This window comes from Somniosus microcephalus, chromosome 5 (genome assembly GCF_052327205.1).
Source record: "Somniosus microcephalus isolate GS21.2 chromosome 5, FLI_Smic_1.0, whole genome shotgun sequence".
Classification (NCBI taxonomy): Eukaryota; Metazoa; Chordata; class Chondrichthyes; order Squaliformes; family Somniosidae; genus Somniosus; species Somniosus microcephalus.
Window position 1 is genome coordinate 117,055,999 of NC_140991.1, and position 16,967 is coordinate 117,072,965.

General features: G+C 44.3%; 1 protein-coding gene across 10 annotated transcripts in view; it reads right to left on the minus strand.

Annotated features, from left to right (window-relative positions):
* The window catches only part of tns3 (tensin 3), a 532,570-nt gene that overhangs the window by 161,770 nt on the left and 353,833 nt on the right, over window positions 1-16,967 (minus strand). For all 10 annotated transcript variants that reach the window (XM_085988093.1, XM_085988094.1, XM_085988102.1 and 7 more), the window contains 3 exons: window positions 7,585-7,697; window positions 6,121-6,181; window positions 5,944-6,019 (listed from right to left, as the gene is read on the minus strand). In XM_085988093.1, the coding sequence (XP_085844219.1) occupies window positions 5,944-6,019; window positions 6,121-6,181; window positions 7,585-7,697 (250 nt within the window). The remainder of the gene's footprint in view (window positions 1-5,943; window positions 6,020-6,120; window positions 6,182-7,584; window positions 7,698-16,967) is intronic.

Sequence of the window (16,967 nt, forward strand, 5' to 3'; positions counted from 1 at the left end):
TCTTAGTGTCTTCTACTGTAAAGACTGATATAAAATATTCATTCAGTGGTTTTGCCATCTCCATATTTCCCACCATTAATTTCCCGGTCTCATCCTCTAAGGGACCAACATTTACTTTAGCCACCCTTTTTCTTTTTATATAACTATAAAAACTCTTACTATCTGTTTTTATATTTTTTGTTAATTTATTTTCATAATCTATCTTCCCTTTCTTAATCAATCTTTTTGTTATTTTTTGCTGTCTTTTAAAGTTTCCCCAATCCTCTATCCTCCCACTAGATTTGGCTACCTTATATGCCCTTGTTTTTAGTCGAATACTATCCTTAATTTCTTTACTTAGCCACGGATGGCTGTCTTTTCTTTTACACCCTTTTCTTCTCAGTGGAATATATTTTTTTGGAAGTTGTAAAATAACTCCTTAAATGTACACCACTGATCATGTATCGTCTTACCCTTTAATCTATTTTCCCAATCCACTCTACTCAATTCCGCTCTCATACCTTCATAGTCTCCTTTATTCAAGCTTAGCACGCTTGTTTGAGATCCAACCTTCTCACCCTCTAATTGAATATGGAATTCAACCATGTTATGGTCACTCATTCCAAGGGGATCCTTTACTAGGACATTTTTAATTAATCCTGTCTCGTTACACAGGACCAGATCTAAGGTTGCTTGCCCCCTGGTCGGTTCAGTTACATACTGCTCAAGAAACCCATCCCTAATACACTCAATGAACTCATCCTCAAGGCAGCCCTGCCCAATTTGATTTGTCCAATTAATATGATAGTTAAAATCCCCCATAATTATCGCTGTTCCCTTATTACAAGCCTCAGCTATTTCCTGATTGATACTCCGTCCAACAGAGTTGCCACTGTTCGGAGGCCTATAGATTACACCCACTAGTGTTTTTTTCCCCTTATTATTCCTTACCTCCACCCAAACTGTTTCATTATCCTGATCTTTTGACCCAATATCATTTCTCTGTATTACAGTGATTCCTTCCTTTATTAACATAGCCACCCCACCTCCCCTTCCTTCCTGCCTGTCCTTCCTGATCGTTAAATAACCTGGTATGTTTAATTCCCAGGCATTGGCACCCTGCAGCCATGTTCCTGTAATGGCCACAAGATCATACCCATATGTAGTTATTTGTGCCATTAACTCGTCTATTTTGTTACGAATGCTACGTGCATTCAGATAGAGAACTTTCAAAGATGTTTTGTGACACTTAGTTGCTGCTTTTGCCCTTTTTATTACTTTACCCTTTACTCCATACCTTCTGCCCCTTCCTGACACGCTCTGGTTTTTAATTTCCCCACTGCTACCTAAGTCTATGAACTTTTTTCATCCAGAGGGTGGTGGGGGTCTGGAACTCACTGCTTGTAAGGGTGTTAGAAGCAGAAACCCTCTTCACATTTTAAAAGTACTTGGATATGCACTTGAAGTGCCATAACCTACAGGGCTACAGACCAAAAGCTGGAAAGCGGGATTAGGCTGGATAGCTCTTTTCTGGCCAGCACAGATGGGCCAAATGGCCTCCTTCTGTGTCGTAAATTTCTGATTCTAATGTACAATAATCATCATTCATACCAAATATATTTCAGCTGTTTTCGATGCATCTTAAATCCTTCAAGTGTATATTTAACAGTGGCAAATAATGTCATAGATATTACAATATCATGTTGGGATTAATATTACCTTATTCATAGGAAAATTCATTTGTAAAGGCTTGGGGTTATTTTTTTTCTGGTTACTAAGCAGTCTGATGTGGTGTTGCAACTGAGTGTGGATATCATACAACCATCCAACACGTCTATCATTTTTTGTGCCAAAACTGTAGAGAAGGGCCAGGGGCTATAGTACAGAAAACTGATATGGTTGGAAAAAGGTAAGAAAATAAAGTCAAGAAACAATGATTTGGTAATGTCAAACTTGAGTTGTTAGGAGCCTTAAGATTTGAAGGAAGAAAAATAGAGGGAGATAAGGAGTTCCACGGTTTTGAGGTCCAGAGAAAGAATGAGTTCGAGTAGACATTGCAGATGTGCTGGATGACTATGATAAGAGTGGATGATCTTAATTTTCAGATAACAAAGTGAACCATGCTGCTATTATTTGTAATGCAGGAGGAGCAGCAGATACTGATGATGCCCAGTTTGTGGAGAATTACTCCTCTGCTGCCAAATCCTACCAAGCTGGGATATGGAAACTTCACACACCAGCTATACCGCGGATGGTCCAAAAAGACGGTACTTTCCTTTACTGGCACTGCTCTCCTTTAACTAAAACTACATGGAAATGGCCATTATATTTGTGTAGCAAATATAGCAAAACAAGAAGGGTGGTTTTTTTCCTGCACTGGGGGCCCCTGCACTGATTGTATTCATTGCTATCTTGTGAATTACCTATTTAGACGTGTAGTTCTCTGAATTATTACTCCAAATGTCATTCTGTGGTAATTTTTGTGATAAACCATCATGCTCTATTTTTGGACAGATGGGGTGGGGGGGGGGGGGTCTGATACATGCAGAAAATTATCGCATCTTTACACATCTCCAAACCAGGAAATGCACAGAGGTAGAATTCTTGTTTGTCCAATATGTAATGCACACTCTCATCAGAGAGGACACAACCAACCTACTACCCAATTCCAGAGAGCTTAGGCGATGGTAGGAAATAGGCATGGTCATACATGTGCAGGGGTACTGCTGGAGTTTTTTAAATATTTGTTCATGGGATGTGGGCATCGCTAGCTTGGCCAAGCATTTATTGCCCAGCCCTAATTGCCCTTGAGAAGGTGGTGGTGAGCCGACAACTGAGTGGCCTGCTGGGCCATTTCAGAGGGCAGTTAAGAGTCAACCACATTGCTGTGGGTCTGCAGTTACCCAACTAAATCCATGCAACCTAAAAACAGAGCATTCACACTTGACCATATTACATTTCATCTGCCACTGTTCTGCCAACTTACATATTAGTAACACCACATTTTCTTCTGCCCTTCTGCCAATTTTCTGGTATTATTGAGCGGGTGAGAGGGGAAGATTAGGTTGGGAACTTGTTATGTCACAGTCCCCCACATTGCATTTTCTATTGGAAGTGATGATCGACCTAACCACCCACTTAAGAAACAGGAGCAGGAGTAGGCCATATGGCCCCTTGAGCCTGCTCAGCCATTCAATAAGATTAACGGCTGAACTTCTACATCAACTCCACTTTCCTGCCCTATCCTCATATTCCTTGATTCTCTTAGTGTCCAAAAGTCTATCGATCTCAGTTTTGAACACTCAACGACTGAGCATCCACAGCCCTCTGGGGTAGAGAATTTCAAAGAATCACAACCCTCTGAGTGAAGAAATTTCTCCTTATTTCAGTCCTAAATGGCCTGCCCCTTATCCTGAGACTATGACTTCTAGCTCTAGACTCTCCAGCCAGGGGAAACAGCCTCTTTTAAATGCTGGGAAGAGGAGAGGAGCAGCAGATGCTGCGTGGAAGCATTAAAATGATCTGGTAATGATAGAGTGACATTGTGCATCACATTTCTTTGTCCAGAGCTAGGAGCCATAAATATAAGATAGTCACTAATAAATCCAATACGGAATTCAGGAGAAACGTCTTTACCCGGTGTAACAATACTGGAAAGCCAGAATATTACAAGCACCCAACTTTGCTAGGTAAGGGGAAATGCAGAGAAAAACATTCATGCTCATAGCGATGAGTACAATCAGAGCAGGGGCCACCAGTGCATTCATCCAGAGACAAGAGTTTTCCTTCCTAATCAAAGGCTCCAAATTCTTTTTTTAAAATATTCTTCAAGGTTGCCTGCCCCTTTAAGCTGCTGTACACAGCGGAATTCGGTAGCAGCTGCAGCCAATTCCTGCCCTGTTCCGTGGTAAGCACTGGTAGGAATCCTCCTGGGAGTCTGCTGAAATAAGTAAATAAGGTTGACCCCAGAAACTTCGCTGTGGTTAGCCACAGAGACACAAAGCAGCTCTGCCAAATTTCCAGTCACACTGCTGCCAGTAAGGAAAATCTTGACCATTTTGGTCTGAGCTGCAGGAAGGCCAAGGAAAAGCAAAACTGTAACTAAGCATTATCTTGTGTTGTTCCTAGTCTGTGAGGTAAAGGGAATACATAGCTGTGACATCTGGAAAGCTTGTGCTGTTGAGTAACATAGGCATCCCAGCACTTTTTTCAGGATAGTAAAATCATTGTCAAAACATGTGGTGGTTAAATCTTGATGCTATTATTACAAAGTATTTACAGCACAGAAACGGGCCATTCAGCCCAACAGGCCCATGCCGGTCCTCCTCCCACCCCCGTCAACATATCCTTCTAATCCTTTCTCCTTCCTGTATTTATCTAGCTTCCCCTTAAATACATCTATGCTATTCGCCTCAACTACTCCATGTGGTAGCAAGTTCCACATTCATAACCACTCGATGGGGTAAAGACGTTTCTCCTGAATTCCGTATTGGATTTATTAGTGACTATCTTATATTTATGGCTCCTAGTTCTGGTCTCGCCTGCAACTGGATCCACCTCCTCTACGTCCATCGTATCAAACCCTTTCATAATATTAAAGACCTTCATCAGGTCACCCCTCAGTTTTCCCTTTTCTAGAGAAAAAGAGTCCCAGCCTGTTCAATCTTTCCTGATAGGTGTAACCTCACAGTTCTGGTAACATTCTAGGAAATCTTTTTTGAACCTTCTCCAGTGCCTCTATATCCTTTTAACAATATGGAAACCAGAACTGTTAAGGTGATTAACAAATAAAGAAATGGGTCATAATCAGGTGATAAAAGTTAATGAAGTCACTGAAGCAGACAGTGCTTCAGACACGTACGTGGTTGATGAGTTCAGTTACCTCTGCTGCTCTGTTGGGGTGGTGTTACTGATGGCTACTGTATAACGCAACAGGAGTGAAGAAATGTCTGGCAAATTGTGCATACATATTTCATTGTGGCTGTGATTTTTTTTTTTAAGATGGTGAGTCATGGGATACACAATGTTATCCCATGCACAATATGTTATCAGGGTCACTGATTCACAATGATTGAGCAAGTCAAATGGCCTTGATTACTATTTCAATTTAGTTTAATTATACAGTTAATTTTATCACTTACTTTTTTTTAAGCACAAGATACAAAGAAAGATGGTAGAGAAGATGTTCCAAGTTGCAGGTAGAAAGGAGTAGGCTGTGGGGACTCCATACAGCAGTACTAGAGAGCTGATGAGGGATCGTGTTGGTTGATACCGTTGGGAGGATAGCCCTGTGGGTTGAGAGCTGGCATCATGGGCTGAGTGAGGATTCGGGGTGCGAGGGTCTAGGAGAACTGGCAATGGTGTTGTGGGATGTTGGAGTGCTGGGAAGTAATGATGCTTGGGAGCACTGAAGGGGCTGTGGTGAGAATGGGCAGGGCAATAAGATATGGCAATACTGAGATGTGGGAGGAGTGGGAGTGTAAGTTAAAATACAGTCAACTTAGGTTTTCTGTTCAATCCTCGACTCGCTACAAATTACCTAGATACTAGGTGGGTAAAGGCACAATGGGTTCATCATCTCAGTCATGTTTTTGGGACAAGGGTTAATGCTGGAGGGTCAAGTGACTCCCCATAGGGCGACAAAAATTGAAGGGAGAGTAATACAGTGGCAGAAGTCAGTGAGCAAGTCTGCCCTCTTCTCTGTTAGGACAAGATATAAATCAAGAATATGAAGAAAAATACAGCTTCCCATCAAAGAAAATGTGAGGGATTGTAATAGTTGTAAACTTAAAAATAGAAGTCCATAAAGTCACTTTTTTGGTAAATTTTGCGCATGCAGTCTGAAAAATGATAATCTGAATTCAAGGAAAATTCATCCAAAATGCAGGAAGAGTTGCTTGTACGAATTGTTCTTTCACTTTATTGACACTACTCTTATTGTTGTTGGCTCCCAGAGGAACTCACCATTATATCACCTTTTAGCAGCTGGGCTGGTTCTATCGAAATGCATATTCTGCTTTGATTTTCTGGCCCAACATTACTAAAAAAAGAAAAATGAAAAATGTTACTTTTACACGAGGCAACAGTACTAAAAATGAAAGGTCAATCGGGTTTACAATATCAAGACAGAATAAGACTTACTAGATTCCTGAAGTGTACACTGGTTGCATTGCTTGGTAAATTTTTAGAAATGGGCGGCAAACTGCAAAATAAAAAGTATAAAGTGAGAATTCCTAGCATTTAAAACTTTTGATGTAGTTTACCTGCAACAAATCAAATGTTAATAGGTATAGATATGTATACTTTGCCTTTAACTTGTGATCTACATTATATGACATCCATCAAATTAGCTTCACAAATGAATGGTAATCTGATGCACACTTGTATCCTAAATAGAACTTTTTTTTGCAAAACAAATTCTTGCCCTGATAATTAGCAATTGTTCATTTTTTTTACAATTAAAAAGATCAATTTTTCATTGTAGTGAAACAGCCCATTTCTCTTTCTATACACTCTCTGAACATCCAAAACCTAATTTAGAGACAGAAGTTCTGAATTTGGACCGACCACGATCCTGACACTTACACCAGAATCATGAGCACCAGGGCTCTCCACAACTGACCCAGCCAGAGTGGGGTAAGGAGTAGAGCATCTACTCTACATGGGACCAGCAGGAGCCTGCGCCACTTGGAGCTGATCTTGGGTGCCTGCCTTGCCACACATGCTAGAAACTCCAACGCGATTTTCCCATGCCAGTGCCCAGCGTACCAGCCTTCAAACGCACACTGGATACGAGGATATGGAACTCCCAGCTCAGGGAGCCACTGCCTCATCAGTGGCCTTGATTAGGGTGTGTGGAGGTGTAAAGTCACAGAAATGTCCAGGACGCAGCATATCCAGGTCCCATCAGAGTCACAACAGGAGTCGGCTGGAACGTCAAACTAGTTCAGCCCCAAATGCTTTAGTAAGCCACGTCTACCTCTGGTCTACGCACTGTAGAGAAGGATTGGGCAGCAGTTGAGCAGGAACGTATAACTGCTGTTCCCAGACCCAACACAGTTCCAAGATGCACAGTAGCAAGGGACAAAATGCTCCTAAACTTTCCATCTTTCTGTCGACAGATTTTATTTTCTAAACAAATTCTGTTCATTTTGGGATTGCTATCTATGACGCAACGGGCTGGTGTGATAGCTCCAGAAAGACAAGAGTAATCTCAGGATCAAGAATCAGAGAACAATTTAGCTAACTGTTTCTCTCTTCTAACAAAGCATTAGTTTGATCAGTTGTGCCAGTATTAGTCCTGGAAGTACTTAGCATTTAATACTTGAAACCTGATTTTGCATTTTGAGAACACTTCAAAAATGAGTGTCATCATTTTATATTTAGCTTTGCTGTGCAGAGTTTTCTGAAGAGAAATCAGCTGGTTCTCTATAACTGACCCTGGCTAAACCAGTTAAAGAATCATTGAGTCGCAGCATCTAACATCATGATTGTGGCAATGAGGTGATTCTGAGGCTCGTAAGCACTAAAAAGGGTTTATCTTGCCCTTTAACTGTTACTGTTTAATCATTAAATATCTATTTTCCACCTATTTCAAAGTATTACCTCCTCCAGTATCAAAGCTGGGAATGCCATGCAAAATGACAAAGTGCAGAAACAATGGAGTGGTGTTCATTTTCACTGAACCAGACAGCAGACCATTTAAAAAATGGACATACCTAAAGGGAAGAACACATTGTAAAGTTAGTCTGACCTGTTGTACTTATTATTTTCTTTAATCTTTCAAGTAACAAAAATGTGTGTACATGCAATGTCATGAATTAACTGCTGAGAGATGTGGTGAGTAAGGAGTCACTACAGTCCTTTTAAAAGGAAACTTAATAAGTTCCTGAGAGAAGAGGTCCTTTCCAGTTGTAGTGGGGTAGGTAATTGCAATGAATCATGGGCAACATTGGTCTCCTGAAACTTGCTTACTTGACTTAGGGAGCTAGAAAGCAATTTTTGCATTTTTTCTTAATTGGCTACAATTCTTCTTGTGTTTTTTGCCGTTCTCAGGTGAAGAGCTGGGTGAATGGTACACGAGGTTGCATCATCGACTGTATGGGGCCAACTTGATAGTCTTTTCACATCCTTTTGTTTGTATATTTGTCTGATTTGAAAGCACACACACTGATATAAACCCATGTTCATCAGGATCTTTAGTCACTGTTGAATTTCTACACCAAAATAAAACATTAAATAAAAGTTCTGGTTATTTCAATGCTATAATTAAATAATTTTTCTATGGTCCTCTAAAATTCTGTTTTAGTTTTTGCTGATGGGAATTCACCATTTTAGGATTGGGGCAGTTAAGAGGTCAAATCTGTGTGAAATGCTTGCTCAAAACAGACAGGTTCAAGACCTGCTTCCTTAAAAATCTATTTCAAAACCTGAGGTCATCATTAGATTTGAGAGTCAATGGGCTGCATTTTCTCAAATGGAGGTGGGACTGCTGCTTGTCGTGTCAATGTCCCACCTCCATCATCGTCTGACCAACCAGTTTGACCTTGTTAAGCCCACCCTGCGGGCTCAGCAGGCCAAATTAGGGAGGAAGTCACTGATGGAGCACGTCAACGTCTGACGTGCCATCTGTCAAGACTTCTTGAAGGAAGAAATGTCAGCGTTTGACAGCTCTGTGAAGCTGTCAAGCACTGACATTCTCTGTAGTTTGATGAGTCCTTGTGTTCAGTACGCATCAAATCTTTCAACTTTGTCGATTTCAGATGGCTGTTGGTTCGGAGGGTCCAACAGCCAATCTGTGAAATCGACAAGGAAGATGTCGGGTCTCCCGATCCAGAGAGGATGAAGGCTGTAGGAAGAAAACAAGGTAAGTGAACATTTTTATACACTTAACACTCACCTTGCATACTTACCACTCCACACTTGCACCCATCACTCACCTCTACATCTTACTTCCAGGTACCTCCGACCCCCACAGACCTCCTTCATGTCTCCTTCAACCCGGCGAGGATCTCCGAGATCGGGAAGCCTTCACCCGAGAAGGCAAAATGGCACTAATCCTTTTTTCTGCCTGTTAACTATCTGTTAACAGGCAGTTAATAGAATTTAATCCCTTTCCCGCCTCCAGGAGACGGGACCCGAAGCAGCACATCTTCCCACCTCCTGGCAAAAGGGCACGGAGGCGGGATGGGGGCAGGTTTGCCATCCGCCCCCACTTTCTGCTACTTTACCGACAGTCCCGCCTCCATGCCCGCCTCTGCGGGGCTGAGAAAATCCAGCCCATTTCCTTTCAAGTGGTAGCAGGCAGAGTTACACAGAGGGACATTAGCACACTTCCAAAAAGACTTAACATGCTCTCAATGGAGCCGCCTTCTTTCCTTTAAGTTATGAAGTTTACTTAAAACCACTGATTTGTTGCTTGGGCTCCACCCAAAATGCACAAAAGCTTCAGCGCTGCCAGAACAAATACCGATGACCTAATTTAGATACAGTCTCCATGACATAACTGTGACCTTCTGGCGAAGGAGAATGCCAACTACTAAATGAAATCTGCAACAACATGGGAAATTTTGAGACTGTTCCCAGAATACCGAGTCCCCAGGTCCTTTATGTTTCTGTGATTCTTTTCAACATTTCACACTTACAAATGATCGTTTTGCTTTGAGTACAGAATTGTAACAAAACCTTTTGATGGCTATTAAAAAGCATTTACTAGTCAAAGGAACAAATATAAACTTGCAGCTTTAGTCAGGAATTAATGGCTGCACTCTCAGGAATTCCCATTATTGGAAATTGAAAACCTGAATGCAGTTTTAACTTGACTTTTCAGACAAATGATTAAAAGGCAACTCATTGCCTTAATACTTTGATGCCTGAACCAGACAGACTCATAGTACTCCAGAGCACTATTGATGACTGACCTGTCAGCCTTGGTCGTCCATGGGATCTGTCACTGGGGGCTCAGATTCTTCCCATGCAGCTCCAGATAAGCCTGAAGTAAATGCCATATTGGGCATGGCAGGCTTAGGTATGGAACAGCAGGAAGCTTACTAGTGCTTTGTTAAAAAGCTGCTTATTCCTGAAGTATCCCTATGCACACAGGTAAACCTGGGTTCTTGCCAATCTGTGACTAATTTTTCCAGGTTTGGATAAGTGAAGTATGTCCCTACAGGGAAAGTGTGCACTCTATATCAAGCAAACAAAAACCTTGATCATGTGAATTCCTCAGCAACTTGATTTTGAAATTCAAACATGGAGATGGGTTTCCACCTATATCAAACATGGAGATGGGTTTCCACCTATATCAAACATGGGGATCGGTTTCCACCTATATCAAACATGGAGATGGGTTTCCACCTATATCAAACATGGGGATCGGTTTCCACCTATATCAAACATGGAGATGGGTTTCCACCTATATCAAACATGGAGATGGGTTTCCACCTATATCAAACATGGAGATGGGTTTCCACCTGTATCAAACATGGAGATGGGTTTCCACCGATATCAAACATGGAGATGGGTTTCCACCGATATCAAACATGGAGATGGGTTTTCACCGATATCAAACACCAGCTGACTAAAAGAAGAATCAAACATTTTTAAAATACACATCAGCCTACGCTTTCTAACCCATCCTGCCAGTTGTCTGACAGATGGGACCAGAAAAGTACCTGAGGACTGTCTCTGGAGGGTGCATCAGCAGCATAAAGTTCAGTAGGCTGGCATATACAAAATATATTAAAATAAGGGAAACATTGTCTCCACTATGTTTCCTACCATTCATCCTGTTTGAAGATGCCAACACTACCCGTTAGTTCTGACGAAAGATCATCGACCGGAAATGTTAACACTAATTCTCTCTCCACAGATGCTGCCTAACCTGCTGAGTATGCCCAGCATTTTCTGTTCTTACTACCTATTAGGACCTTGACATGCTGGAAACAAGCCTCTTGAGGCCTAGTACACCACAACTCCCCAGCACAAGCCAGGAAGCCCACCATTAGCATCTGAACGACCCCAGGGCTGGAAAGTTGGCTGAAGTCAGTGGTCCGGCCACACCAGAGATGTGCTCCAATCAGAAAGCCTGGGGCTGCATCTCTTTCGGAACTTTAATATGTAGGTTACATGTAAAGAAGAACGTTTTTGTAAGATATCATACCCATTAAACAGTAGAAAGCTAGAAATATAATCACAATATATCTGCACAGAGAATAAATTAAATAATCTTCCAGATTTACTGTTATAGAAATGGCATGATAATCTTCAAAGAGTCAAATTTTCCTTATGAGCTACAGCACAATGCTAAGCCGACTGTTCTCTGATGTACTGCCAAAATAAGTTATCCTTTGAAGTATTTACTGCACTCAGTATAGACTTTTCATGTACTAGTTAGTTAGCAAAAGTAAACTACAATATCCAATTAAAAGGGGGATGCTATTTCCCCAGAATTGTACAAAATAGTTACCCTTACATTACAAAAGCAGTGTGTAAACTTTCAGAGCATCATTTTGGGCACAATCAACAGAGGGACCAGTTGGTGCAATGGCCCTTCAATTCTTAAGTTCAGGGTTCAAATCCAGAATATATTACCGGGATCATGAAAGTCTCCTAGCTGCATGAGTTTTGTGTGAAATGAGTTTGACAGTTTCGTGGCACACAAGTGCCAGGCAATGATCATCCCCAACAAGAGAGAGTCCAACCACCTGCCCATGACATTCAGCAGTATTACCATCATCGAATCCCCATTCATCAATATCCTGGTGGGGTCACCATTGACCAGAAACTTAACTGGACCAGCCACACAAATACTGTGTCTACTAGAGCAGGTCAGAGGCTAGGTATTCAACAGCGAGTGACTCACTTCCTGACTCCCCAAAGCCTTTCCACCTGTTCTGGACTTATTACATGCAGATAGCACCCTCTAGTGGTAGTTATTGTATAGCAGTGTTATTGTATAGCAGTGTGTTATTTGACCTTCTTCCTGTTTGCCCCGGAAGTAGTATTCCAGGAGTATCTGCTGAGTTGTGAAGAAAGCTCACGAGGCAGTCATTCTGAATCCTTTTCCATCCTTCTTATACGCTAGGCAAGATGCAATGTTTGTGAGTATCCTTGTTTAGTAACATGATAACAACCTTGTCAGTGTAGTATTTTGACAATACTTTGTCTATAAGAAGTTATTAGCTGTTAGCTACCGAGGTTTAGCTTCAGTGCTATTTAGTTATACAATTAGTCTATTTTGTTGTCATAAACAGGTTTGTATCTTATGTAACATCTAATGTATAGTACTCAGCTCTATGTACAAAACATACTTTGTCTTTGTTTACAGTTTCACAAATTTTATTCAAGTAAAGCTTCAAAACAGCAACCTGCTTCTCGAAGAGTTATTTGAATGAGTGTTTAGCTGGCTGGATAACTGGATAAGAGTACGTCTAGCGAGACCAGTACAGTGAAAAGACAGCAATACGGCTAGTCGTGAACAGAGGAGATCCTCCACGTGGAGCAACAAGGACGAGTTAAGTGGCCGTCATCTAGGCGCAGAGTAAGCCATCACGACACAGCCACCTTAAGTCTTCACCTTATACACCACACTTACCTCACATCATCATGGCAGGAGGTAATACCGAAAACGCTACTCAGCAAGTAGAAGACCTTAAACAGTTAGATGAAACTGAAGAATGTGACAACCTGTCTATAAGCTCTCGTTACTACAGATCATCAGCTGGTTCTAGAGTTAGTATGGCTATCGCCAGAGCATGGGCCAAGGCAGAAGCAGAGTATGCCAAGAAAGAAAGAGAGATAAAAGTTGAACGGCCTGTCTCCAAGCCACATTAGACGCCCTGCACGAAGAAAAAGAGAGATGCTGCATTAGCTGAGGCACAAATATTAGCGGAGGCACTTTTAATGGAAGCTGATCTTGAGTCAGCAAGCAAAGCTCCAATTCCCGTTCCGCGTCAGAATCGACTACATCGCACCACAGACTATGTGAGCGACCAAGCTGATGCACAGTTTACGAGAGAGAGAGATGAAGACCCACACATCTCTACAGACTCAAGCACACCATATAACATGTCCCATGTCACCAACCAAGTTCGAAATGGACTGCGTGCCCCAAGTCACAGGGTCCTCCCCCACAAAACAGAGGACACCGTGCAGAGGAATGGAGCGCTGAAGAGAGAAAGTCAGCAGCAAACCCCCTCTCGTTTCCTTGAGACCCCCAGCAGAGCCCCTACTCAAGGCGACCATGGCATAGGCCGCACCACCTACGACCTTGCCAAATACCTTGCACGCAGCCAGCTGGTGACTACAGGGTTAACCACGTTTGATGATAAACCAGAGAACTATTGGGCCTGGAAGTCCTCCTTCCACGGTGCCATATCGGGCTTAGACCTGTCGGCAAGAGAAGAGCTCGACCTCCTTATCAAATGGCTCGGCCCAGAGTCCGCTGGACAGGCACGCAGGATAAAAGCAGTCAATGTGAGACATCCGCCAGCTGGGTTGATGATGGCTTGGGCGAGGCTGGAAGAAAGCTACGGCTCGCCTGAAGCCATTGAAAGGGCTCTCTTTGCCAGGTTGGAGAACTTTCCGAAGTTGACAAATAAGGAACCCCAGAAGCTCTGCGACCTTGGAGATCTGCTGTCGGAACTCGAAGCTGCAAAGCAGGACGGCTACCTACCTGGCCTATCGTACTTAGACACTTCCAGAGGGGTAAGTCCCATCGTTGAGAAGCTTCCATTCAATCTGCAGGAGAAGTGGACATCATTCGGGTCAAGGTTCAAGCTAGAGCACAACGTTACCTTTCTCCCCCCCCCCCCCCCCATTCTCTGTGTTTGCCAGCTTCATCCGTAGAGAAGCCAAAGCCAGGACAGACCCCAGCTTCAACTTCTTCGCCTCCCACACAGCACTTGCCAGAAGAGACAAGTTTGACACACATGGAAAGACACCAATATCAGTCCACAAAATGCAAGTGTCTTCAACCAAGAACGCAAGGGATCAGAAGAAATCTGAGGATATGAGCAAACAATGTCCCATCCACAACAAGCCCCATCCATTAAAGTGCAGAGGCTTCAGAGAGAAGTCCCTGGAAGGCCGCAAACAGTACCTCAAAGAGAACTCTATGGCCTAGAAATTCGGTGGGCTGCGCCACCAGTTAGCGCCCAAAGAGGGCACTTTGTGGCTTTAGCGCCACTGGCCACGCCCCCCGTGAAATTTAGCGGGGCGCTAATGGCGGCGTTAGCCTGTAGCGCTGCGCCGCCACCGATGACGTCATCGGTGTGCGCAGCGCCCCGCTACCGCCCCGATCGCAATATTGGGTCGCGCCCCCCGCTGTAACGCTGGTCGCAATCTGCGACCGGTTCATGGGGGCCGACCTGTGGCGGTAGTGGCGCTAATTAAAGGGGAGGTGCGGGGCGGCCATTTTTTCACTGGCCGCCTCTCAGCACCTCCTCGCGTCGCCGTCCCCGGCCTCCTGATCCCGCCCCCCCCCCCCCCCCAAGGCAGTGTCGGCTGTGTCCCAAGAGCCCGGCACTACTCCTCGGTGTGTGTGGCGCTGCAGCATGTTGCGCTGCGATATTCAGTTTCAGCGCCCCAAGAGGGACGCGGGATGCCTCGAGCAGCGCCCCGCTTCCGTTTGGGGCGCTGAAACTGAATATCGCGCTGGTGCAAGCGGCTCCGTCCGGAGCGGAAATTCCGGCGCCCAGGCGAGCTTGGTGCCCCAAACGGGGCGCCACCAAATTTCTAGGCCTATATGTTTCAACTGCTGCTCCTCCGCGAACCATCTCGCCAAGAACTGCAAGGCAGAGGCAAAATGCACAGAATGTGAAAGTGAACAGCACATTTCAGCACGCCACCCAGGCCCAGCTCCTTGGAAGTCAGAGTTGTCTCCTCCCGCCTCAGAGCACAGTGGGGAGAGAGAGGGAGCTGCTGGTCCGGAGATTACATCCAAGTGCACCGAGGTGTGTGGAGAAGGAGTGAGCGCAAGAGCATGCGCCAAGATATGCCTTGTTAATGTGTACCCTGTAGGACGTCACCAGGAATCTGAAAAGATGTATGCCATACTGGACGAACAAAGCAACCGTTCTCTAGCAAGATCCGAGCTCTTCGACATCTTCAAGGTCAAAGGAAGTCCGTTGCCTTACACGCTGAAGATGTGTGCTGGACTTTCAGAGACAGTCGGCAGGCGGGCCTGTGGTTATGTTGTTGAGTCAGCCAATGGGAAGATTAGTCTCCCCCTTCCTACACTGATCGAATGTAATCAAGTCCCCGACAACCGTTCTGAAATTCACACTCCGAATGCAGCTCATCACCACAGTCATCTGAGACGCATTGCAGACGAGATCCCACCTCTTGATCCAGACGCAGACATACTCCTGTTGTTGGGCAGGGACATCCTGAGGGTACATAAGGCAAGGAAACAGATCAACGGTCCACATGTCGCCCCTTTCGCCCAAAGGCTAGATCTCGGCTGGGCCATTGTTAGAGACGTGTGCCTCAGGGGTGCTCACAAGCCATCTCAGGTAAGCACACTCAAGACTTCCATCTTGGAGAATGGTCGTCCAAGCTACCTTACCCCATGCAGTAGTCAGATCCGAGTGACAGAGAAGTTCAGTCATACGGCTCAGCCTCAGAAAACCCCAGCGCTGATCTCCACAGACAGCACACAGATGATGCTCACTGGAGAGAACCCGGGTCAGTCAGTCTTCTGTCGCACCGCCAACGACCACAAACTTGCTCCATCAATCGACGACATGAGATTCCTCCAGATTATGGACAATGAGGTCTCTCGTGACAGCTCTAACAGCTGGGTTGCGCCCTTACCCTTCCAGAACCCCAGACGACGGCTGCCGAACAACAGGGCCCAACGTATCCGACAGTCCACATCCCCCGACCAGTGGAGGTACGTCCCCACAGACCTGAACCCAGCTGACCACGGGTCTAGATCCGTAACAGCGTCCCTTCTCAGCAGCACGACATGGCTGTCAGGACCTGCTTTTCTTCAGGATCCGTCCCTGCACTCCTCTGAACTCAATGAGTCATTCGACCTCCTCAACCCTGTTTCTGACTCTGAGATACGCCCACAAGTCACAGCGAACGTTACTCAAATCTCTAAGGACCTGATGAGCACCAAACGCTTCGAGCGTTTCTCCAAATGGAACATTCTCAAAGACAGTAGCACGCCTAACCCACATAGCTCATACCTTCTCCCAGCCTACACAAGAGAGTAGCTGCCATGGGTGGCACATCTGTCGTAAGAGTCCCTCTGAAGAGGAGATCAAGAGAGCCAAAATCCTCATGATGAAGAGCATCCAACACGAGTGTTACTCAGAAGAGTTGAAGTGCATAGCAGCAGAACACAACCTACCCCCTTACAGCAGTCTACGGAAGCTGCATCCTATCGTCGACACCGACGGACTTCTCAGAGTTGGGGGACGCATATCGCAGTCATCAAAGAAGAAACAGCAAAGGTCCCCTCTCGGCCTGTCTCTGAGGTGGTCCTTCTTTTGTCGCCAGAGGACTCCAGTGACAAGTAGAGTTAGGATTATGTGGTCGCTAACGACCCCAGACGGGGAGTGTTCTGGACTTATTACATGCAGATAGCACCCTCTAGTGGTAGTTATTGTATAGCAGTGTTTTATTTGACCTTCTTCCTGTTTGCCCCGGAAGTAGTATTCCAGGAGTATCTGCTGAGTTGTGAAGAAAGCTCACGAGGCAGTCATTCTGAATCCTTTTCCATCCTTCTTATACGCTAGGCAAGACGCAATGTCTGTGAGTATCCTTGTTTAGTAACAGGATAACAACCTTGTCAGTGTAGTATTTTGACAATACTTTGTCTATAAGTAGTTATTAGCTGTTAGTTACTGAGGTTTAGCTTCAGTGCTATTTAGTTATACAATTAGTCTATTTTGTTGTCATAAACAGGTTTGTATCTTATGTAACATCTAATGTATAGTACTCAGCTCTATGTACAAAACATACTTTGTCTTTGTTTA